At 50.0% G+C, this 23935-nt stretch overlaps 7 protein-coding genes across 7 annotated transcripts; 3 read left to right on the top strand and 4 right to left on the bottom strand.

Annotated features, from left to right (window-relative positions):
• Nucleotides 1-410: 410 nt before the first annotated feature.
• G6M90_00g112190 (uncharacterized protein) lies at nucleotides 411-3342 on the bottom strand (the record flags this gene model as incomplete). The annotated part of the gene is made up of 3 exons (XM_066131853.1): nucleotides 411-2340; nucleotides 2427-3048; nucleotides 3120-3342. 3 exons carry the CDS (start codon nucleotides 3340-3342, stop codon nucleotides 411-413), a joined length of 2775 nt encoding a protein of 924 aa, XP_065987878.1.
• A 1375-nt stretch (nucleotides 3343-4717) lies between these two features.
• On the bottom strand, nucleotides 4718-5826 carry G6M90_00g112180 (uncharacterized protein; the record flags this gene model as incomplete). Its single annotated transcript, XM_014684802.2, has 3 exons — nucleotides 4718-4881; nucleotides 4943-5560; nucleotides 5622-5826. 3 exons carry the CDS (start codon nucleotides 5824-5826, stop codon nucleotides 4718-4720), a joined length of 987 nt encoding a protein of 328 aa, XP_014540288.2.
• Nucleotides 5827-7968: 2142 nt separating this feature from the next.
• NRL3 (Nitrilase 3) lies at nucleotides 7969-9717 on the bottom strand (the record flags this gene model as incomplete). Its single annotated transcript, XM_066131852.1, has 2 exons — nucleotides 7969-8256; nucleotides 8839-9717. 2 exons carry the CDS (start codon nucleotides 9715-9717, stop codon nucleotides 7969-7971), a joined length of 1167 nt encoding a protein of 388 aa, XP_065987840.1.
• A 986-nt stretch (nucleotides 9718-10703) lies between these two features.
• G6M90_00g112160 (uncharacterized protein) lies at nucleotides 10704-11308 on the top strand (the record flags this gene model as incomplete). Its single annotated transcript, XM_066131851.1, has 3 exons — nucleotides 10704-10945; nucleotides 11009-11028; nucleotides 11094-11308. The coding sequence occupies 3 exons, from the start codon at nucleotides 10704-10706 to the stop codon at nucleotides 11306-11308; spliced, it is 477 nt and encodes a 158-aa protein (XP_065987862.1).
• Nucleotides 11309-11993: 685 nt separating this feature from the next.
• Nucleotides 11994-13940, top strand: sdnR (Beta-lactamase-like protein sdnR; the record flags this gene model as incomplete). The annotated part of the gene is made up of 4 exons (XM_066131850.1): nucleotides 11994-12540; nucleotides 12595-12717; nucleotides 12789-13047; nucleotides 13103-13940. 4 exons carry the CDS (start codon nucleotides 11994-11996, stop codon nucleotides 13938-13940), a joined length of 1767 nt encoding a protein of 588 aa, XP_065987795.1.
• Nucleotides 13941-16247: 2307 nt separating this feature from the next.
• On the top strand, nucleotides 16248-18074 carry Padi3_3 (Protein-arginine deiminase type-3; the record flags this gene model as incomplete). The annotated part of the gene is made up of 1 exon (XM_014684799.1): nucleotides 16248-18074. The coding sequence occupies one exon, from the start codon at nucleotides 16248-16250 to the stop codon at nucleotides 18072-18074; it is 1827 nt and encodes a 608-aa protein (XP_014540285.1).
• Nucleotides 18075-21954: 3880 nt separating this feature from the next.
• Nucleotides 21955-22569, bottom strand: G6M90_00g112130 (uncharacterized protein; the record flags this gene model as incomplete). The annotated part of the gene is made up of 1 exon (XM_066131849.1): nucleotides 21955-22569. One exon carries the CDS (start codon nucleotides 22567-22569, stop codon nucleotides 21955-21957), a length of 615 nt encoding a protein of 204 aa, XP_065987935.1.
• Nucleotides 22570-23935: the final 1366 nt, after the last annotated feature.

Genomic DNA, 23935 nt, shown 5'->3' with positions numbered 1-23935 from the left:
TGCGATGCAGGAAAAGGGAATCGTGATGTACAATAGGAGTGGCAGTTGGAAGTAGCGAATCCATGTCTAGACTCTGAAGTGAGCGTCGAAAGCGGTGTGCATTGTGCATGTCGATTCTGAGCTACGAAAAGACGCAAAATGGCAATGGCGCGGATGGAATTGCATCCTTGCCCCACGACGCAGACGGATGTAAACATTCACGTCAAGTACTATATTTGTATTTACTGTCTTTGGCCCGGTACAGCCCAATACTGTTTTAGATTTTACGCTTGCACGATACTTGTATCATGCGTGTAATTTCATTTGACTACAGAGCGAAACAATTGAAAATTAAGTAATATTTGTATTTTACTTGAACCGACTCATCTCTCTAGTCTTGAGCTAGGTTTACTCGGAAACTAACATTGGATTCACTTGCCAACGGTGTACGTGGCAGCCCTGTCCAGCGTCCAGTCGACGTCGAACGAGCGGCTGTAGACGCGAGACCCCCCGAGGGCGTGCGTCTGGGCGGGCGCGGGGTCGCGGCCCTCGGACCCCAGGAGGGTGACTTTGCTCACGCGCGCAGGAGGGCCGGGGTAGTCGAAGACGCCGCCGACCTCGAGGCGGGCGGACGCGGCGTCAAAGGCAAAGGTGACGAGGGAGTGGCGGGCGCGCTGGTCGAGGGAGACGCCGTCGTCGAGGTACAGCTCGCCGCGGGCGCGGCCGGCGGCGTCAAGGGCGACGAGCAGCTCAAAGGGCCGGCGGCGCAGGTCGGTGGTGGTGAGGGCGGCGCCGAGGCGGGCGGGGACGACGGCGCCGCCGCGCAGGAAGAGCGGGATGGAGGCGGTGTCGACGGCCGTGACGGCGAGGGCGCGGCCGGCGCCCCGGACCGCGCGGTGCGAGTACCAGTCGTAGAAGAGGGCGCCGGCGGGCAGGTAGACTTGCACGGAAGTGGCGCCGGGCTCGAGGACGGGGGCGACCAGCAGCGCCGGCCCGTAGAGGTACTGGTCCTCGAGGGCGCGGGCGGCGCGGTCGCGCGGGTAGGCGTGCAGCATGGGCAGCAGGGCGGGCTCGCCGGTGGCCGAGGCGCGCCGCATCGCCGTGTACAGGTAGTCGAGGAGGCGGTAGCGGATGGCGAGGGCGCGGCGGGCGCTGGCGGCGACCGACGGCCAGCGGTAGAACTCCTGCGGCGCCTGCCCGAGCGCGTTGTGGTTGCGGTAGAAGGTGGAGAAGGCGCCGAGGGCGGCCCACCGCGCGCACAGCTCCTCGGTCGTGTTGCCGCCGAAGCCGCACACGTCGGAGCCCACGGCGTTGAAGCCGTACAGCGAGGTGAAGGCCAGCATGGTGCGCACCGAGGCCCGGTACATGGCCCACGTGGAGAGGTTGTCGCCGAGCCAGTGGCCGACGCGGGCGCCGGCTCCCGGGAAGGTGGACCGCGTGATGACGAGCGGCCGCAGCCCGGGCCGCCGCGCGAGCATGGCCGCGTGCGACGCCGTCGACATCATGGACCCGTAGAGGTTGTGCGTGTCGTACATGGCCAGCCCGTTTTGGTGCCGCACGTCCGTGTTGACCGTGTGGTTGGAGAGCCCGCCCTGCGCGCCGTTCCAGGCGTCCTTGTACGCGGCCTTGTTGTGGATGGCGTACCGGGGGTAGAGCAGGTCGCGGCCCGGGAGGCCCTTTTGGTCGCCAGCGGCTGCTGCTGCTGCTGCGCGGGGAGCCGGTGCAATCGCCGGTGGCTCAGGGGACGGCGGAGGAGCGGCGGCGGAGCGGTAGCAGTCGGTGGCGTTGGCGGGCTGCAGCTCGCACGGCCAGCCGGGCAGCGGGCGAGGCGGCGCGCGGACGGGCGGCGCGGGCGGCGGGTAGCCCTCGGCGGCGGCGTAGGGGTCGTCGCAGGGGAAGTTGCAGGGGAAGTTGCTGGGCTCGTTCATGTCGATCCAGAGGGCGTCAATGTCGACGCCCGTGTCGCGGTGGAAGAAGCGGGCAAACATGGCGTCCCAGTAGGCGCCGGCGTTGCGCGCGAACCAGTCCGGGAAGACGGACACGCCGGGCCACACGACGCCCAGCCACGCGGAGCCGTTGGCGCGCTTGAGGAAGACGTCCTGCTCGAGGCCCGCCGTCAGCGGCGCGTAGTCCTGGTAGGCCACGGCCGGGTCGACCATGACGACGTAGTGCTGGTCGCGCGCGTGCAGGTGCGACACGAGCGCGCGCATCTTGTGCAGCGGGAAGCGCTCCGGGTCGAGCGAGAAGACGCGCCGCCGGTCCATGTAGTCAATGTCCGTCCACATGGTCTCGAGCGGGATGTTGGCCCTGCTGTAGTTGTAGACGACCTCGGCCACGTCAAACACGTCCTGGTAGCCGTATCTGGGGGTGGGTTACATGTAGTTAGCTCTGCTTTGCCACGCGGTTCTGGAATTTGCGGCATCAAATGCGTCTTGCTTGGCACCTACCGGCACTGATGGAAGCCCAGCCCCCAGTACGGCGGCATGGCCGGGCGGCCCGCAATCTCGGTGTACTGCTGGACGACGGCGGTGGGCGTCTTGCCGGCAAAGAACCAAAAGTCGAGCACGCCGCCGAGCGCGTTGTACTCGAGGTACTGGCTGCCGTCGCGGGCCTTGTCAATGACCACGTCCATGCCGTTGGAGTTGAGGAGGAAGACGCCGTGCGAGCCGGCGTCCCGGTGCTCGAGGTAGATGGGGTGCGCGCCGTACAGATTGGCGCCGGCGGGGATGCCGTAGCTGTCCTGGTTCCAGAGCGTGCGGATGTAGCTCGTCGTGTTGAGGCGGAAGGCGTCCGAGTGCTCGCCGAGCCCGTAGAGGTACGGGTCCCGCGGCAGCTTGGTGCGCAGCCGGACGTACTGCGACTCGAAGACCAGCGGCGCCGCCGACGTGTCGAAGAGCACCTCGCGCGTGTCGCGGCGGCTGACCTGGAAGGAAAAGGGCGACGCCGTGTAGTCGAACCGGAGCCGGTTTGCCGATGCCGACGACGAGCCGCCGGGCCGCGGGAAGACGGACTCGGGCACCTGGTATACTTGGTTGTCCTTGTCCTGGATCTTGACGTGGAGGCGGTCGTCTGCGGGTCGTTAGCTGGGGGTTTGCCTTTTTTCTTTCTTTCTTTCTTTCTCATCTTCAAGGCGAGCTTACCGGTCTCGTAGGTGACTTGTAAAACGAGCTGCTTCAAGTCGTCGCCGTACGCGTCGCAAGCCTTGCCCGCAAGCGTGAGATGGGCCGTCAGCCCGGATCCAGACGTCTTGACGTTGGACGCCTTGTAGCCGGGACACTTGGCCAGGGCCTTGTCCCCATCGCGGTTGACCAGGGCGCCCGCAGAGGCGAGGCCGGAAAAGAGCACGCTCGTCCAGAGTTTCATGATGCAAGTGGCGATGGAACGTGTGCCTCGTTCAGCACGAGATGGGAGCCCGGCCGTCTTATAAATTCAGCAGCGGGCATCAAGTAAAGGGGGCCATGGCGCGCTCTCCTCGTCCCCTCGTTGCGGCGTATTTCCCACCCCCGCTCTGTTGTGCGGCAGCGATCATTATAAACCCGCTTTGGGTTGCTTTTGGTGTTTGCCTGCGCGTGTTTCTCGACGCGGAGACTCCGCAACTAGGCCCCCGGCTTGTGGCGCTGCGGGGAACAAGACGGATGGACTTTTGTAGTCAATAAACACGGGGAAAGGCACTGGGCTGACTGCCGTTTGGATCCTCCGCGGTGGCGCCATGGAAGCTTATTTGAGCGACATGCGGCCGAGGGCGACACTTTCCGCCGCGACGCTGGGGTTTACTTCCCCGTTTGCCTCGCCGCTTGGGGGAATCGAGGCTTCTGCTGGGTTCTGTTGCCGACGATTCTTTGCCACGGATGCGGCTGCGGTTGAGGAATGAGGAATGAGGATTGATGACAGACAGACTCGTCTCCGCCGGGAAAGGCGTTTTGCTCGCCCGGCTTTTCTTGCCCTCAGTGCTGCCGCCCTTTGCTTCCTTCTCCACACGCCGGTTCTGCCGCCGGCAGATGATTGGTTCCTTGGTCCCTTGGTCCAGGGGCCGGGTCGTTACTCTCACCTGCGGGTGGCGGTTCTGGGGCCGTCTTGTTTTGTCGAACCGGCCCGACTGCTTGATGCCAGAGGTTCTGGACTGGCGTCATGGGGTCAACCTGATAGAAACTTGTTTTCACGTCGCGCCACGCCGAATAAAGTTATACCAGGGTTGTAAACTGGTTGGTTAGTCAGGCCCTCGTCCGGCCATGGCTCACTTCGGATAACACGTCTGGTCAGAATAATGTGAGCGACTCGCCCGCGGGAGAGGGATGGGGTCACATCCCGACCTGGCCGAGGAGATGCCGCCATGCAGGTCGTCGCAGATGGGCTGTCGGTCCGACATGATTGATGCCGTATGCGGCCACTGCTGCACCAGACCGCTCGATATCCAGGTAGTAGCGGGGCCGATACATGGCTAGCCGATTATAGCCAAGATCGATACTAATATTAAAAGTATCAATTGATATGTATTCATTACTAATATGCGGCATATATCCCTAGGTAGTGGGTAGTCATGTAGTTTTTCTTGCACGGCGGCGTCAAACATGATCAATATGCACCCTCTAGCTATGACCCCTCCATCATCCACTATAGTGTCTGGTGTATAATATTGTAATTGTATTCAATTTGATAGCACATGCCCAACTCATAAGATGATGTGTCTTATGAATGTGGCAAGTGTATTGTCCTGTAATACAATAAAATCTCTACTTGTCTACTGAGGGTTGACTTGGACGCCGCATTTCCTTGCGCCTGCCCGCGCGCCGCATTTGTAAATTCCCCAGATGCCCGTTCGTATAGCACATTTCTCGCATACGGGAACAAACTGCTCCTTGAGCTCTTTGCATTTTCCCTCTCGGCCCTTTGTAATGATGCCTCCTGTGACCGAATTAGTACTTGTCCCGGGGTATGTCGAGGTAATTTTCAGTAGAGATCGTACCGCAGGCAGCGTGACAATTATACTCGCTGATATACTCGCTGGTTTCTTCTTGAGGGTTCGTGCTCTGTCCCACTCCACCCTCTTTGGATTCAGTGTTTGACTGTCCAGCAGGCGGCTTTTCAGTATCCGGCTTGACAGTATCCGGCTTGACAGTATCCGGCTTGACAGTATCCGGCTTGACAGTATCCGGCTTGACAGTATCCGGCTTGACAGTATCCGGCTTGACAGTATCCGGCTTCACAGTATCTGGCTTCACAGTATCCGGCTTGACAGTATCCGGCTTGACAGTATCCGGCTTCACAGTATCTGGCTTCACAGTATCTGGCTTTTCAGAATCTGGATTTTCAGCACTTGGCGTCTCGGTGGCTGTCTTCTCAGCATCTGGCTTTGCAGGACTTGGCTTTTCAACAAGGCATCCGTCGGCGTCCATTTCTTTGGGGATTTCTTCAGGGACTGTGATACCGCATATGCCAAGAGCTTTCTTCAAGCCATTTCCCCACTTCTCCCTGAATTCCGAGCCATCAATGAAGCGATTATAAAAGCAAGTTTCGCAACTTTTCTCGTATCCTTTCCAATCAGAGTCGCAGCCGTCCTTGGCGATAAGCTGAATAACCTTTCCTATTACATTACATCGTATTAGAGGCTGCTATTGCAGCACAAGGAGAGGTCAGTACTGTACCGCAAACTTTGTGGCAATCCTCCCTATATCTCTCGCGCTGCTCAGCCTGAGAAAGTCCATAGTCTTCCGGGTTAACGTTTGGGTCAGAAAAAATAGTTTCCCAGGCGGAGAGCTCCGTCAACCCTGGAACTGGACTAATAGGAGCTGCGTTGGCGAAATACGCCAGGGCGATGGCCACAGCGGCAGTTGCCGTGATAGAATGCATGGCTTAGGCCGAGATGGAAGGTTATTTTAAAGATTGACGTTGATGACAGGGAGAAAAGTGAAGAGACAGAATCAACTCAAAGCACGAGATATTGCGCCTATTTATCTAGACGTTACTATGGGGGAGGACACACATACAGACTGTCCAATTCACGCTAAGCCCCAATAGTAAGATCATGCATAATTGTTGCTCAGATTTATTACTTGTAGACTATTAGTGATATACGGGAGGGGTATCGTGCACATGACTACATTATCATGCTTTGAACAACTCGCAAATCTTGGGAACGTAGGTGAGATTGGTGAGCGCCACTAAAGTAATATGATTTCTCCATTATTGCTATACCTCAAGTAGTTAAAAGGTAAAAGTAGCGCAAATGTAACGTGTGTTCTAGAATGATAAAATGCGGCCAGCACTATCTGATCTAGTATCGACTTGACTCGATGCCCTCTCTAGTGGAGTTTATTCTCCACGACATGGCTAGAAAAACTTGGTACAGCGGTAGTTACGGACTGCTCGGACCATATGATCCAGTCTCCATCTAGCCGTACATGTATTCGCACCTTGCCTACATAGACCAGAGAGATATATGACGACCCAGAGGTCCCACATCATGGTTCGTCTCAATAGAGAGGTAGAGAGGTTGTCTATAAGGTGAGTGGACTAGGTCTAAATTACATGTACCAGGAAGAAATATTTACAGTACTGACTGCCCCTATACAGGGCAACTGGGAAATCGGGACAGGGGGCCCGGCCGTAAAGGTGATACGTGGACCGTGGACTGGTTTCCAGGTTAGTTGACAGGGAAAACAGAGACCTGACTACAAATGGAAAACCCAGCATCAACTAGAAGCTAGTCCTGTTCTGTAACTTGATATGAGAACCACTGTACTCCACACTTGTTATGCGGCAAATGAATGTTGGGAGGCTGTACGGAGTAGATCAAACAATATCCGTGAGTGCCCACTTTGAGGCGGTAGCATCCATGTAAGCTTCATCCAAGCTGGCCATCATCAGGGGTCGCATGATGGTAAGTGAAAAGGACATGTTCGGTTTCAATATTGTTGTGGTTCGGTCTTCACCTTATCCAGCAAGCCTTTCCTAATATTGATGTGTCTGCTCTTGGCAATATTGGACCTTTTATGGAGCATACGTAGTGCAACCATACAAATGACGGAAATAAGTGGACAAAAGCAGTCCATGAATCGTACACATGCCAATAGATTGATAAGATTAGATCATACCACAGCTGGCTTCTGGGTCGACTGCCTCTTGCAGGCTCACTACCCTTGTCCCATCTCTTAACCTCTCATTAGAAATGCTCCTTTTTTTCATTTTTGAGGGAAGCCTATCGCGTTACCTACTTGTCAACTGCTACGTTGCTGTCGCGTTGCGCGACTTCTTCAATCTTGTTTTGTCGTTGCCGTTTCCCGAATACAGGTTAAACCTTTTCCCTTCATAAGTACGGGAACCTCCGTCCAGGAAATGTGAACAGCCTTTGAAAGCCCCTCCGCGGCCCACGATAACTTGAAAATCCTGCTGCAGTTGTTCGCAACGGGGGGTTTTCGCCAATCAGATACTTTGTGATTCCGTTGAAGCTTCCCGTACACCCAAATGGCATATCTCTCGCTGGCATGTATCCTCATTGGTACACGTTCAAGCTTTCTCCAGGCATTATCCGATTTTCCGAGAGAGACAGCCATTGTTTTAGGCGCCGGTGCCAACGTAGCACCCTCTGTAGCTGTCGGGGCCGTTGCCCAAATCCGATGCGCGTAGCATGGCACGGTCTTCTGTCGTAGGTCCCGTCATCGCAGCCCTCGTGTAACAAACATCCGGGCTCGCCGTGGGATCCCGTAACATGTCATGGCCTTTGGAAGCTGAGCAAAGAGACAACTTTCCCTCTCCGACATGGGCTAATGCGCCAACTGGTCCCATGTGGCAGCCGCGGCCACTGCGTCGGGCCAGGCTTCAGACAATAAACGTCTTGATGCGAATCCCGACTTTGTCTTGCCAGGCAAAGGGAGCAAAGCTCTCAACAGGCGGATGGCGCCACAGTGCAGTTTCTATTTCTGTCTCTTGGCTACGAAACTGGCTACCGGCTGCTTGCATCTTGCACGGGGAAAGGGTCCCCGTTTCGCTGCCTTACTTCATATTCTGTAGAATATACTTGACGCCAGCAAACGTCTCCTCACCGCTGGGGATAATTTCATCCCGCGGCAACATGAATCTTCTGAACCTCCCCCCGCTTCGCAGCTCAAAGACGAAAGCGTAGTCCACACGAATAACGTCGGCAACGAAATCGAGAAGACGACCATAAAATTTGCCAGATATTCGACACGAAGGGCCATATTTGAAGCTAGTATTGTGGACAGAGTAGATGGCCTCGGCGGCTCCTTCTGCGACCGACAACAGCTTATCGTTGTTTCGAGCCTGAACTTCCCAAGAGTATGAATATGCTGCACAACAACAGAGTATTAGTCATGTTACCGGAGAGAGAAAGAGGGCAAAAAAAAGGGGGGGGGCTCGGCGACAGCGACAGCTACAAACGACCATGAACGATTACGGGCGACAACCAAGAAGCACCCGAGGCCTAGCCACTCAATGTCTAAGAGCCTACCACCCTTACGATGAGAGTCACTAGAAATCCATACATGTAGAGGTAGGCATACTTGTGGCTGCGCATGGGATAAAGACCCGTTTTGATTTTAAACGAACCAGCGTATGTGCGATTACAACTGCGATTGTCGATAAAAAGACTTGATCCCGTTAAACCTGACCACTATAAGCACTTCTGCTTCACCTGCATCCCTGTAAGACCTCTTTATCCGTACTCGGGATCGACGTCGGCTCTGGCTTAAGAAATCGGTGCACTGCCCTCCCTGTACAATGTCAAGCAAGATATTTCTTAAACAGGTGAGCGAATATTTCCGGTCGATTATAATGCCCAGCATAGTCCTAACAAGAAATAATTAACAAGTTGTCATACTCGAACGGATTGACTACTGAACTTACCAGTCCATACTTTGCCTTGACCAGAGCATCAACACAGACATCGGCAAACACCAACTCCTCACCCTCACTTCCCTTTGCCAATATCCTTCCTCCGGGGCCCATCACGCACGCCCTAGACTGTTTCTGCTGCTCCTTTAAAAACCGTCTCGATTTCTCGTCAGTGCCATACACCTCAATAGCATCATCCCCCACAACGCCTACAGCATGGACTACAAAGCAACCCACCGAACTAGCCACAGCAGGCCCAAACACATTGATGGCGCCATCCACAGTCATGCCTTCTCCAAAATGACCCGGCCAACTAGCAACATGAATAACCGGGTAGTCCAACCCAACAGCATATTGGAAAAGGGGATTCCCATTCTCTCCGCAAATAAGACTGCTCAGCACGCCAAACTCAGTCATAACAGACGCTCGACTACCAGTCTGACCGGGAGCATGGACAAGCCTCTCCCCAACCGTAGGTACATATTTCTGATGTTTGTGCAAGATGGAGCCATCCGGACCAAAGAACAAACTGGTATTAAACAATGTGCCCGTTGTACCTGCTCGCCGCTCGTTGACTCCCACAACCGCGTACATGCTTGCTTCTTTGCAGGCTGCCCCAATAGCCGTGGTTTCAGGACCAGGAACCTCAACCGATTCGTTGAAGAGTTTCAGGAAGAGCGAAGCAGCTTGGTCAGTGTGTAGGGGAAGCAACTCAACCCAGCCTGGGTAGCCGGGAATAAAGGTCTCTGGGAACCCGATGATTTGGGCGCTTTGCGAACCGGCGCGGCGGATGAGGGCGCATACCTTTTCGGTGGTGGCACATTTGTCCAGGAATATTGGCGAGGCTTGGACAGCGGCAACCTTGATCGTGGCCTTGGTGTCTTTTGGCATTTCCGCTGTCAGAATGGCCAGGGTGATGTATGTGATTGTGTACAGGCTCGAATCGGTGGGATAAGTGCAACAAATGAAGTTGTAACTTGTATATGGATATAGATAGGCATTCGCATTGGCCGTACATTGATGAAACCAGACATTAAACCGGTTTGACCGTCTTGACCAGAAAGGCGGGGTGCTGTGCGCCCTTGCGCCCTTCTGCCTTCAATGTGTTGGCCCGTTCGCGCTTAATCCCTTTTAGTGTACGCAGGTTTACTTGCTGTATTTGACCTATTGACTTCTTTATAGTATCAAATTCAAGGATACCAGACTTTTTTAGCAGTAAAAATAACTCGCAAATTTGTACCCCCCAAGTAGCGGACGTAGCACGGCGTGGACCGTTTTTACTAGGCACTGGGGTTTCCTCAAGGTAAATTATATACAGGTAAATTACCAAAATCTCAAGGTAAGCAATAGTTATAAACTGGATTTCTTGTAGAAACATAGCATCCCAATCAGGCTGGTACCCACGGCTCTTGGTCGAGGGCCTGTCACCTAGAGCCTCAGCGTCCGCTCGCATTCCTTTGGTGAAGATATCACCCTTGATCTCATCTGTAATACCCATCTATACAAATGTCAATGCGAAGCGCGGTCTACTGTTCGTCTTCATCTTACTTTGTGGATCCCCTCAGCTGAAAATGCTATATTGACCCCTTTAATTGGGAGAAGACGGTAACCGGTTTTGCCGTCAGTTGTATTCGCCTTCATACGTAATTTCTCCCTAAAGGCGTTGATATAGCAACTCGAAGCTCAACCAAGGAGTTCGTCAATTGGGAGCTGTATGCATGAGCGCTGTAACCTACATCGCTGCACAAGATGATGCACATACATCCAGTCTGCCACCCGTTCTCATCGACTTGCAATGTCCTTTGCAGAAAGGAGTGCACGTTGCGGCAAGAGCATAAAAATGGGCGATGCAATATAGTATTGGCAGGCGTAGAACGATGTCCTTTAGATTCCTCGAATACTCTGCTGGTAGTGTCCTCCGATACATCGCAGCAGATCTGAGAATGGTGCTCCGTGGAGATTTGAGCAATGATCCCCCGGGCAGCGAGAGGTGGGATCTATTGATGAAGTGTGATGGACTCAGTACTCGTGAAGCGTTGAGAATACAAGCAGATTCTACCAATCAGTCTTCGCGAGGGCCAGCTGTTTTTCAACACACTTACATGAATGTAGGGACAGGGTGAGCCCTAGGTCGCGGGCGCGGGATGTACGTGACCCCCCATTTAATTCTGCAACCACCCAGTGGCTGGATAGGTTCGGCAGGTGAGTTGCGTCTGCTCTCCAATATTGAGAGTATTTTTTAATACTTCCATCAGTCTAACTGGCAGCTACGACCAAGCATAGTGAGGCGGTGCTATGGTCCCTCAACTTTGAATACGAGGATGAAGAGTTGGAGGACTGGTACTGTATTGAAGGGGGGCGCGCAAATTATAGCCGATATGATGGCAGAAGGGCTTCAGAAAAAGAAGCCGAGCTACAACTCACGAGTCACAGCAATAGGAAAACGGATACCGCCGACACGGTTGCGGTACAAGTTCTGTAGTGTCGCTGATTTGTGCGGCTGGCAGGTGATGCCGGCTCGCGCATTCTCGATGTCAATGAAAAGTGCTGACATAGTGAAGTAGATGGCTGAGTGTTTTGTGACGGACACTTGACAATAGCAAATGAAAATAATTAGCAGGCATTAGGCCAACAAATCGTAGAAATACATGGCAAATGGCTTCACCGTCCAGGTCACGACACTGACGAATGTCATCAGGATCAAGCAGCACTACGCGCATTGTATGTCGGCGGAACTAAGGACGGAACTTTAGCGGACGAACTCGGGCCGCAATTCCCGCCCCGCCAACCCCCGCGTTATCTCCGTTTCTCCGGCAAGATTGACTTCATTGGCGGAACTAACTTGTGTCCTGATTCGTCCGGTCGCGATGAAAACTACAATAGGGTTGACACAAATAAACATGATGCATCTGGTTCAACAAACGCATACGAGGAATACACGAACCACAACGCCACCATTTTCTATTAGCCAAAGAGATTACTGGGAATCTCCGACATTCCACCCAAACCGGCAACTTACTCTCTCCATATGGTTAATTGCCGACATCATGTCGTCGTCATCACGCCAAGAGTCCATAATGCCTCTGGCAAAATCTATTAAAGACCTGCCAGCCGGCGGCAATGTTTCATCATTTGGCTACATAGCAACAAATCCAACCTGATCCAAGATGCTCCTATATCTTTGCTTCTTTTCCCTTTCTTGCCTCACGTCGGCCACCGCTGCCTTTGACCAAAAGGTCCTCGGACAAACCTATCCGTTCCCAGAAAATCTTGGCTCTGCACACGCTGTCCGGACCGCCTCGTCATACATCTCCCACGAGTTGCAAAATGCCTTGGATACAGGTCTATCAAAATTCGGCAACATCACTGCCAAGACCAACTCACTCTCGGCTACCATGATATCTGCCCAAGACAGCCAGCCCTTCCTAGACTTTCATTACTCAGCTGCGAATTTAAACGTCTCGGGGGGCAGTACAAACCGTGTCACCGGGAATAGTGTATACCGAATCGGGAGCATTTCAAAGCTCTTTACCGTCTATTCTCTCTTGCTACATGGTGGTGAAAAGATCTGGGACATGCCTGTGACGAATTATCTGCCGGAGCTTCGCAAGGCCGTTTCGCAGACGGGAGCAAATTCCGCAATCCATCATGTGCAGTGGGATAAGGTCACTATCGGGGCTCTTGCTTCTCAGCTTGCTGGAATAGGACGCGACGGTAGGTCCTTTACAATGTTTGACACGGCCAGTTGGCTAATATAGTATGCGTCAGTAAATAATGCCGACATGGCCAGCCAGCCGTTTCCTCATCAAGCAGCCGGGCTGCCGGAACTATCCTTGGACGAGATCCCGACATGTGCTGGGAATAACACCCAGCCTCCGTGCACTAGAAGAGGTTTGTTGAATCGCCACCCAAGTACAAATACAATAGTAGTCTTCTGCCGCTCTAACAGGAACCGACTACAGAGTTCTTTGACGTGCTACTCAAGAGACGGCCCGTTTCATTGCCTTTCAACACTCCGACATATTCCAACGCCGCGTACAGACTTCTCGGATATGTCGTTGAAGCGGTAACAGGTACCTCATACACAGAGGCCGTCGCCAAATCAGTGTTTCAACCGCTGGGCTTACAAAACACAAGTACATCTAGTCCCAGGGGTACTGGAGTCGGAGTTATCCCTCCGGGAAATTCGGGCTGGGGCCGTCCTTTGGGGGATGAAGTGTCGTGAGTGCTCGTCTCAAGCCTCGCCGTCAAACTGTCTCTGATTATGTCCCAACAGAACCGGCGGCCTCTATTCAACATCCCGAGATTTGGCCCAATTTGGACGCGCCCTTCTAAACCACAGACAATTGTCCCCTCTGCAAACGCGTCGATGGATGAAGCCCCATGCACATACTGCCTCGCCCTTCTTTTCGGTCGGTGCGCCGTGGGAAATCTGGCGCACCAGAAGCCAAATTTCCAGCGGCTACACGATTGACCTATACACAAAGTCTGGAAGTGATGACCAGTATCAAGCCCTTCTGATCCTGGTGCCTGATTACAACATTGTCGCTTCTTTTCTTTGTGCGGGACCCAATGCGGGACCTGCTATTAACATGGCCGCGGAGGTTGCGCTGCAATCGATTCTGCCCGTGTTGGATAGGGTTTCTCAGAGCCAAGCAGTTCATCGCTTCGGTGGTCGATATGTATCCTCGGATGCGAAGAACTCGTCTCTGCTGCTCACGACGGATCATCAGGGGCCAGGGCTGCTTGTAAAGGAGTGGCTTAGCAACGGCGTCAATGTTCAGGAGGCAGCTCAGGCTTACTCGGATGGGACAGGAGGTGGGACTATCAAATCCATACGGTTGTATCCCTTTATTACGAATACTGAGGATGCATCGTCGACTGGTTCGAGTGGTACCCAGGTGTCCTTTCGCGCGATTCTTGAAACTGAACCTGTCAACTACGATCCCGGAGTTTTGCGTATACTCAACGCGGACGCAGGGCAATGGGGCCGTATTGACCAGCTCATGTACGGCGAAATTGCCGTCGATGACTTTATATTTCAGCTGGATGGTCACGGTATTGCCACGGCTGTTCAGCCACGCGTAATGCGTGATACCCTGAAGCGAGTGTAGAATGAATGGTAGTTGTACCGTATTGCCCTTCAACGGGGATTCTCTCGATAGGCTCTGAAAGTTGCTGGCTAGGCTTTACAGCTTCAATGCCGTACAGAGATTCACCTTTGTTCTAAAATAGTTATAGAGTATTAATTTATAAATTTATCGCCAATATATCCTATAGACCGATAACCACTGGCAACTGAGAACGGGTAGTTGGCCCAGAGATTATCTCTACAACCCCATCAATAGGCCTTGTATAAACAGCCTCAGGTCCGATTTCCACCTGGCATGTGGATGATGTGTGAAAATGGTCAACTGGTACGACGATGGTCCACGTATGCAGCCACGTCAGATCTGGCGGAGACGGGCGGGCAAGTCCCTTTGCCAACGACGAATACCTAAAGCATGATTGGCGATACTGCTGAGGCCTGTTGTATAAACCGGTGTTGCTGGGTGATAGTCTACAGAGGCACATTCACCCATTGCTGGTGTCAATTGGTAATCCCCACGGCTCAAAATGACGTTCAGGGGGTGGCCGCCTCTTCGTTTTGTGATTCCATGATGAAGCCAAAGTACACAAGCGCATTACTGTACCGGGCTCATAGTCTCATATATCTGTGTGCCTCAAATAGGTAGTAATTTCTGCCGGATGCTTCACACTCCTACACTGCATCCTCGTACCAGGTTATGAGCCAACTACAGACGGTAACAAGAACGACGTGGCCAAGTACCTAGCCAAGACATTGACTCACCACGTTTACTTCGCAATGTCGTATAAGTAGATCATCTGCGCGCGTGATTTCAAGAGGTTCTACCTCCCCTCCAAGATGCTCGCTAACAGCGCATAGCATTTTATTCTACGCATCGTGACTTCGTACCTTGTCCAGCAAAGCCGTAGCTACGTATTGAACTCGACTTTCTTTTTAGAGATGTATATTCATAAAATGTGATATGTGATATGGTAGGTTCAAATGATCATTATCAATTGTCTCTTTTTGTCCGTGAAAGAGGTAGTATGACGCCGCTATTCCCACGTTGCACGTGTACATGATTTGGGCCTCGTCGGGCTCCATCGAGTCCATTTTGGGTAGTATTACGGGGTACACAGATCCAGTTGTCTGGGAGATTCCCTGCCCGGTGAATATCTTCTTCAGCCGACGGAGCGGCATAACACGGGCTCATCCGCCTGTCTTGGAAAAGTGGAAATACTACTACGCAGCCGTCCGCCGTCAACGTCGTATGTGACAATGCCGAGGTGTTGTTTCGAGTCTGATGAAATGCTATCGGAGATCCAATAGCGTTTGTCCTGGCCAGCCTTCACGGCTCTCCAAAGACTATCCTCAGCTGCGCCCGGCCGCTGGACACATGACATATTAGGTCTCAAGTGTCTTTGTAATACCATTCTCAGCTGTATTGATCTGAATCAGAATGACTTTGCCTTTCTTCTTTTCAGCTTGGCGGGGTCTTTGAGGGCTGACTCTTGTGTCTTAGCCGCTGCCCAATCGCAATTTTGTTGCAAGTTGTCACACAAACCATGGCGTAGCCGGAGGCCACTTATCATGTCGGTGTGTCTCAATTACCGTGCAACATTAGCATACAAGTTGCTATTGCTTGGCTTGCTCTGGAATTCTTTGACACTCCTATCGGGCCTGCGACTTGATACAATTGGCGGGCAAACAGGCAAGCTAACAATAAAAGGCAGTCCTCTGCTAAACTCTGCCTACACTTGCTCACGTAAAGAAACTCCTACGAGATGGCAAAAACAGGTGGCGGTTAATATGCTTGAACCGAATCAAAGATAGACCACCCCAGGCAATTGACTCGGCGCTTTGGGCCAGTAATCCAGACCACTCTCGGATTTCACCCTCGTGGTGGCACGTTACACAAAATGAACGGCTTGGGTTGCAGCGGGTGTCAATTGGCTGCAGATACTGACGATTTGCTGAAAGTTGCATACACAGATGTCCACGGGGTGACCGAAATGGTTCGAGCCTTCTCTCTTTGGTACAACCTGCGCACGCCACTTTCACATTCAAGTGTCAGATACTCCGTACAAGGTATACTCTCGGTGAAGCATGGCTTGCGTCAAGCCAGCGGAGGTGAGATTTCACAATGAGGAGAACCGGAAGGGCTCTTGCTTTTGAGGTGTTGAAGGGTCAAATGACAATCCAACTAGAAGAATTAATAAACTATAAAGAAACTCGGAATCCCGTTCATCATGAAGTCTTTTATCCACAACTTCACTACCAGCACTACAAAACTTCTTATACATTATTCCGTGAATCAAGTTTCTCATTGGTAAAAGTTGTCACTATTACCATCATGTATTCCCTCAGCAAGGCGGCCGTTCTGGCACTCGCCGTTGCAACCACTGGCTATGGTTTTAAAGCTACTATTCTAGCAGACACAAATCGCGACGGACATGTGGATGTTACGGACCATGAGGGGAAAGCCTACTGGACCGAGAAACAAGGAGCATTGTTTCTGCCAAATATTGTCGATACTGACCGCCGATGCTCGTCTCAAATTACAGAAAATACCACTGAAAGCGAGCTTGCAATGTGCAACGATGCATCTGATAATATCCTTCGCCAATCCCAGTACCTCGCTCCGCTTAGCACCCTCCCAATCCATAACTTGAGCAACTCTATCATGGGTAGAATTACTCTCCAAGATGCCCGTGATAAAGCTCGAATCTTCTACAAAGATCATGACGAATGGATATATCTGGGTAAAGACCACGTGTTTAATGCGTCTGCATTAGAACCTGGTCTAGAGCTAGGAGTCGATGGCAGAGATGTCCGTCGACCTGATGAGTGGGATGGCAGAGTTACGGTTACTTTTGAGTTGTTTGAGAATGGGAAGAATATATCTTCTGATGCAGTTGCCCTTCGTGTGGCACCGATTCTGACACACCATCACCTGCAAGATCCGGATCAAGTCTTCACAGTTGCGGGCATTGACGAGATGGAGGACTGGAAGGAAGCACAGGCGCAATTTGCGAGCTTTATTGTGAATTATACCGCCAAGGCTGGAATTAAAAAGCCCGTTCACATGGTCGAGCACTGGGATATCTGGGTTCAAGATTACTTTGAACCTGGCTACGCCAGCATTCCTGGTCCCGATGGTCCGATATACCTACGAGTTAATATTCGAAGTAGCCAACCGGGGCGCCACGCCGGCCGGATGATCTTCTCAGAATTCAGGTCCAACACTACAGGAGCCGTTCAATACTTTACCAATGATACCCTTCCACGTTCAACCATCGACTCCACGGGAAACCTGGAGACGATACCACCTTATTCGTACAATGGGAAAGATTACCTTGCTGGAAGGGCAATCATGGGAAGGCATGACAATATCAGCCCAACTGTAATGGCTCTTCTTAAGGCTCAGGAGGCGCAATACCCTATTGATACCCTTGATCATGATTGGCTTCTTGTTGGCCACACGGATGAATACGTGCAATTTCTCCCGGCTAATAACTCACGGGGCTGGGTTGTAACTATGGCTGACACTGAGTATGGGATGAAATTGCTCAAAGATGCCCAGGCAAATGGACATGGAACGGAAAAGGCCATGTCTCGCAAGCCCGAGTCATATGACCCCGAAAGCCCTTGTCTTCCTTCCATTACTATCAACGGGGTACTTGAACTTCCCGAATTTGAAGAAATCAACAAGCACTGCGCGGACCGAATCAAGTACAATGTCGACATCATCAAGCAAGAAACTGGCATTACTGAAGGCGAAATTTTTCGAATCCCTAGTCTCTTTTACTACCCAGACAAAGGCCTCGCTTGCAACGCAACCAGCACCCGGCGCGCCAAAGGCCAGGCAATGAATATTATAGAAGCGGCTGGAGGGAGCGATGAGCTAAACGGTTCCGACGAGCCCAAGAAGCGAATGGTTGCATTATACCCCGAGACCATTAACGGCGTCGTATATCCTCAAGGCCAGTATATGGCGCCCAACCCATGGGGGCCTATTATTGGCGGCAAGGATATTTTAGCCGAGGCTGTCACTAAAGCCTATGCCCAGGTCGGCTTTAACGTTACCTTTATGGATGATTGGTTTGACCACCATATTCTACACGGCGAGACTCATTGCGGCTCCAACGTGGCTCGCGACGCCTCTCAAAAATGGTGGTAAATGCTGTGACAAACCAGACGGGCATTGCATGGGATAGTTGGAATTGCTGTTACGGTCTCGCTCGGGTTACAATTGCGCGGCAGGAGAGCATCGAAGAAAAGGGGAAATGTAGCATGTAAAAGAGAGATTCAACATGAATCTTGAGCCATCTAATTCTCATGACTTGTTTATACTAGGACCTGACTCTTGGCGTGGTTCATGCCACACCTACCTCAACATGCTAAACTGGCTTGTCATATGTACTTTTTTTGTTACTACTAGTCTGCACGATTGATGCCGCCCATTCCTTCTCATGCATACGGCTGCGCAAGAGTCACTGACGCTCCCAGCCATGGTTGACCCTTATGCATTGACCAGACGTTCAACGCGTTGCAGAGCGTCAGGCTGCCACCACCAGACGCTCTCAAACCAGACTCAAGGGTGAACAGACCGCCGTACCCATTTTTGAACCAGACCCCAATGCTCATTCAATGTTGGCAATATTGGGCCCAGCCGCATTGTGGTCCACCAGACCAGACCAGACCCCACACACAAGGCGACGAAGCCACTTCAAGCGCTACATAACATTGCAGTCTAACAGCACCAGACTTGAGTGCATAAACTAGCCAGGCACTTGAGCACTTGAGGCGTTAGCCCACATGCATAACTTGACCCCACATGCAGCCCTCTTCACTACATTCCCGTCACCGTGTCGTCGAGTCGTCGCCACGTAGCTGGTCTATACATGACCAAATTTCACTGTGTCCAGGCAATTCAATTCATTCTTGTCTTGTTCTGCTGCATGACAGTTTTACTACAATCCATTGCTTCTGGCTCTTGGCTTCTGATTCCGAGATTGATTCCGAGTCCCTCAAAGGGCACGTAGTCGTAATACTGCTGCCTTGGCAGTAGTGATGTTGTACTTTCCGTACTATAGCATGGTATATACGTACGTACTTTGAGGGTGCTAAACGTACACGTATTTTGTAGTTGACGTTTAAGACGGCCTGGCTCCAAAACGCACAACCACCTACATGTGGATGCTGGTCCGATGGAAAAAGTCTTGCGTCTCCGTCAAGCAAAGGTAAATAGGACTGCCACGTAAGCGTGAGATCCCTCAAAGCCGAACTCCGTCGCCAACTCAATTTGCCGAGTCCCCGTTGACGCGGCAAACAAGGGATACAGCAAAGAGGTCTGTCAGGCCAAAGCCTACATATGTCAGCATATTAACGGGAGGGCTCCATTATGGCTGGCCATAATGCATGATGCTTGATATTACTATCCCACCGGGCCAGTGCAGACTGTGAAGATAAGTATGGCACTATTCTGCTATTATGTGTAGTCTTTCTTAGCCCATAATTATAGCTCTAAAAATTACTGCGCGAGGTTTAGGAACTAATTCTATAATTTAGTTAATAATTTCGCCTATAATAGCATTAAAAGTACCTAACTTAAATACTATTTGTGAAAGTTATAATAGTTTACAAAAAGAAGCCATAATTAAATATATTAAAATTGAGAACTTAAAACGCGACTCGGCGGGGGTTTTCAACAAGATTTGCGTTTGCATTATTCATGACTCGTTTTGTTATGCAGCTTCTTATATTGGCGAAATATCGGCAGATAACTTCTTGAGGCTTACTATAGAATATATCTAGATACGAGTCAAGGCAGATTACGGACAGGTGGGATTTAAAGTGGGTGTAGTAATCCAACCCCTGTGATTTTAGCTATGGTATTTATGCCTTTATAAAGTATATTAATACTTTCTTTTTACGGATTATATATTATGCTTATAAGTTACCAGAGCTTGATCACGTTTGCGGGTCTTTTAAGCTTCTTTTAGTATTTAAAGCAAGTATAATAATCCAATCCCTGTGATTTTAGTCATGGTATTTATGCCTTTACAAAGTATATTAATATTTTCTCTTTAGGAATTATATATTATGCTTATAAGTCGCCAGAGCTCGGTTACGTTTGCAGGCCTTTTGAGCTTCTTTTAGTATTTAATATCTTTATATTTATACAGCTGCGAGGATAAATACAATAAGCCGCCCATCCAAATTCGTACCTTATCATCTATTAACGATAAATACCTTTCTATAGTATTTTACACAATTCTCCTTTATAACCTGTTTATTACCAATCTGTCAAACCACCTCTGATCGTCACAATGGTACGCAAGATTACTATTGCACTAGCCGTATTTTCTGCTACTTTAGTATTCGCGGCCACTATCAATAAGAGGATTGTTGGCGGAGAAGAAGCCAAGAACAATGAATTTCCATTTATTGTTAGTCTTCACGATACGAATGGCGTCTTTTTTTGTGGAGGTAATTTATTAGATGCTACTACTGTTCTTACGGCTGCCCATTGCGTTTTAAAAACCAAGTTTATTAAGGCAGGAACGCTAGTAAGTTTTTTATTTATTAAGTTATTTTTACTCCTAGAAAAGCTAGTACCTCGGTACAAATTATAAAATAATTATAAGTAGTTATTATAAAACTAATAATTTTATAGAATAAAAATACAAACGGAGTAGAAGCAAATATTTCATCTTTTAAAATAGTTCCTGGCTTGCAACGTGTTAAAAACGCCGCTATTCATGATATTGCTATCTTGAAATTGTCAACTTGAATTAAGGAGAGCAACACGATTAAATATATACCGCTACCAGCAAACGGCTCGGACCCACTAGCCAATTCTAATGCAACTATCGCAGGCTGGTAAGTGCTATTTAACTTGGATATAGTTGGAAAGACACTAACTAACTGGCAAGGGGAGTACAAACCCCCCACGATTTCGGCGCTCCCGTGCGTTCTCTTGGCGCTGATAAACTTCGCAAGGCTGTTATTACCGTTTATTCACGCGAGCGCTGCAAAGAGCTTGAGGAGAAACCTTTGAACCCAAGTCTTAAAGATAAATACGAAACTCTGATATGTGCTGGTGGAGACGGCCACAATGTATGTTCTGGAGACAGCGGCGGCCCTCTTGTCCAGGAAGGAAAGTTAATCGGTATCGCGGCAAGGCCCTTAAGAGACATGGACGAACCAGACGGCTATTTCTGCAACAAAGCTCCCTCAATCTATACCAGAGTTGGCAGCTATATCCCTTTTATTACTAAATATCTTGACGAGACGGATGACGAGCTGTTCGCCGCCGTGTTCCCTCCCGCACCCACAACTGGGGCGTCTTAAGTTATCTCGTGCGTTGTCGGCCGTGACCCAACGCATGGGGATGAATAAGCCTACCCAGATCAGAGTGCTCTCCGAGACAGTGTGGCTAGCAGACAGACCGTCCGAGGGTGGTCTGCCAGACCGCAGTCTGCCACGAAACCAACGTTGATGCTTTTACCTCAGCAGGGCTCGGGCTATTTTCATGAGGAGTCCAACCTTTTTTGGAAGTCAAGTTACTTTTACGACTCGAGTAAATAGCCTGAGGATCCTGTCACAGCCGCACACTGCTCTGCGGTCGTTTTGTATGCGTTTTTAGTGATTATCAAAAATTACAATTTTCCAGATTGATCAATACACACGCCACAAATGTGGTCTTTGCACTTGTGAATTTGATATCTCATGACAAGGCTATGCAACTCGGGATCCTTTTCGGGATTGGAAATGTCCGCGCGGACAAAGCCGGACGCAAGTAATTCCGCGATAGATTTTATAATATATTTTTATAGTAAACTAGTCTAACCTAAAATATAGAAATACCTGGCTGTAATAGTTGACTTGTATTAAATCGACTATTCGAGTAACTCAACAATTCTAATTCTACCAAGGTAGCTGGCTAGCCTCTTAACCCATCTACTATAAGTGATTACATGAGATACAGCAACCACGTTAAGCCTGCCCCGTCCAACCAACATAGAAAGCCTTGTCCGACAGCAAGTCCTAGGTAGCTATTCCATCGATGTCGGATTAAGCGGACACCATACCTCCTTAATATCTTCAAGCCTCAGAACCGTATTCGGGAGTATTGTAGGGACTTTTATTTGACACCTGGAAATTGAATCCACCCATTTCTGCTTCCATCCACCTTTGACCTTGTGAAATAGTTGCAGCCAATTTCGGCCCAAGACGGTGGTGTCAGATCGATGGTCGTCGCAGCTAGGTGTTGGCCTCTGCTCTTCTGAATCAACCGTACATCGCACTCCGGCATTAGCACCACCCGGGTGGGCACCGGCGTTCAATTCGCAGCTGGGAATAATATCTAAAAGTCCTTGCTTTGCTTCGGGTGTAATTTCTCGCTTATCAGCAAAGGCATTCACCATTTGCAGCCATTTTTGGCCCAAGACGGCGGGGTCACGGCCGGGAGGTCGTGGAATGCGTTTAGGTTGATTACCCCAACAAATCCCATCCTCCGGGAAGTCTTCATCTTCAGGGCACACAGGGGCCTCTCCCAAAGAAAATCCTGCGCAGCATTCATTCTGAATCTCTTGGACAGTATCTAGTGGGACTGCCAACACGGTAGCGCTCGTAAAGGCAGCTAGCCATATAATTATAGCGTGCTGCATGGTGAATAATAAGATTGGGAAAGACCTTGAATAAATTTGTTTAGTTGTTTAAAAGCCAGAAGTAAAGTCTGGTATAATAATACAAGAACAAATAATTTTGGAAGAGCTCTTGACTTACTTAAATAGTTCTTGATTTTTATAGCCTAAGTATTATACAGATAGTAGTGGATTCCTGGTCTAACTATATATAGTAGGCAGGTAAATTTCTTACTACGTATTAATTTGCCAACTGCTTTAAATTAGTAAATGTATTATTTCGGAATACTAAGCTGGATATGGAAATACTACTAAGCTCTTGACTAAGCTCGAGTCATGTATATTACTCTACCTTTATCGGCCCAATATTTATACTACTTTATTTTGTAATGCTACTTTTATTTCTAGGTAGGTAAATTATGCGATACCCCACTTTATATTAGGTGTAAGTACAGTAAAATCTAGTAAGACAGGCCAATAAATTGTATAATAAATATTAGTCTCCATAAAATAATCCACAAACACTATATATTTGTATTATCGGCCAAGAGTAAAATAGTAGAATTTAGATATTATACACTACTGCGAGTCATAATATACTGCTACGAGTCATAATATACTGCTACGAGTCATAATATACTGCTACGAGTCATAATATACTGCTACGAGTCATAATATACTACTACGAGTCATAAGGTATACACCGCTACGAGTCATAATATGACGCACAATTACGAGTACGCTATGTCTCTATTATGCTGCCGACATTTATATAATAGCTAATACTAGGTAATAGGGCGTGCGCGAAAAAATTTACGCTGGGGCAAAACGAGGCTACGTGTATGCATGTTGGCTGGCATTAGCGTTATCAGAAACTACAGCCTTCCCCCGAGACCTTTGTAGCGGACATTTGTAAAGATATCGGTGGCGCCGATAAGCTAGAGGCGTGTAAGCAGGCTGTTCATCAATTCCACCTCAATCTCAACTCCTTCAATATTATTAAAATTAAAGTCACGTACATATATGGCTGGGCAACGTACAAAAACAGCTACTTGAGTTACGTGGCTTATTCAATATAGATAATACGTGGCAAAAAAAGTTCCAATATAAATACGAGTCATCTACCTGTCAAGATTTATATTATGCAATTAGACCCTGAAACGTAAGTACATAATGCGATGCACTACAGGTCATATCAACACTTGACATCAATGACATCATGTAGTGGGCCCTTAAGGCGGATCAGGCTCTTCTCCAGCCCCTTCTCTGCGGCTAAACGGATGTGACCCTTCACAGCATTTTGCGCCAGTCATGTTCCATGTCTCTCCCTATAGCTTCCCTGTTAAGCCGCGCGTCAAGAACAAGCCGGGGTGTGATGCAGGGAGTTGGG

Source organism: Metarhizium brunneum, chromosome 7, assembly GCF_013426205.1.
Source record: "Metarhizium brunneum chromosome 7, complete sequence".
Classification (NCBI taxonomy): domain Eukaryota; kingdom Fungi; phylum Ascomycota; class Sordariomycetes; order Hypocreales; family Clavicipitaceae; genus Metarhizium; species Metarhizium brunneum.
This window is presented reverse-complemented; position numbering and strand designations above follow the sequence as displayed.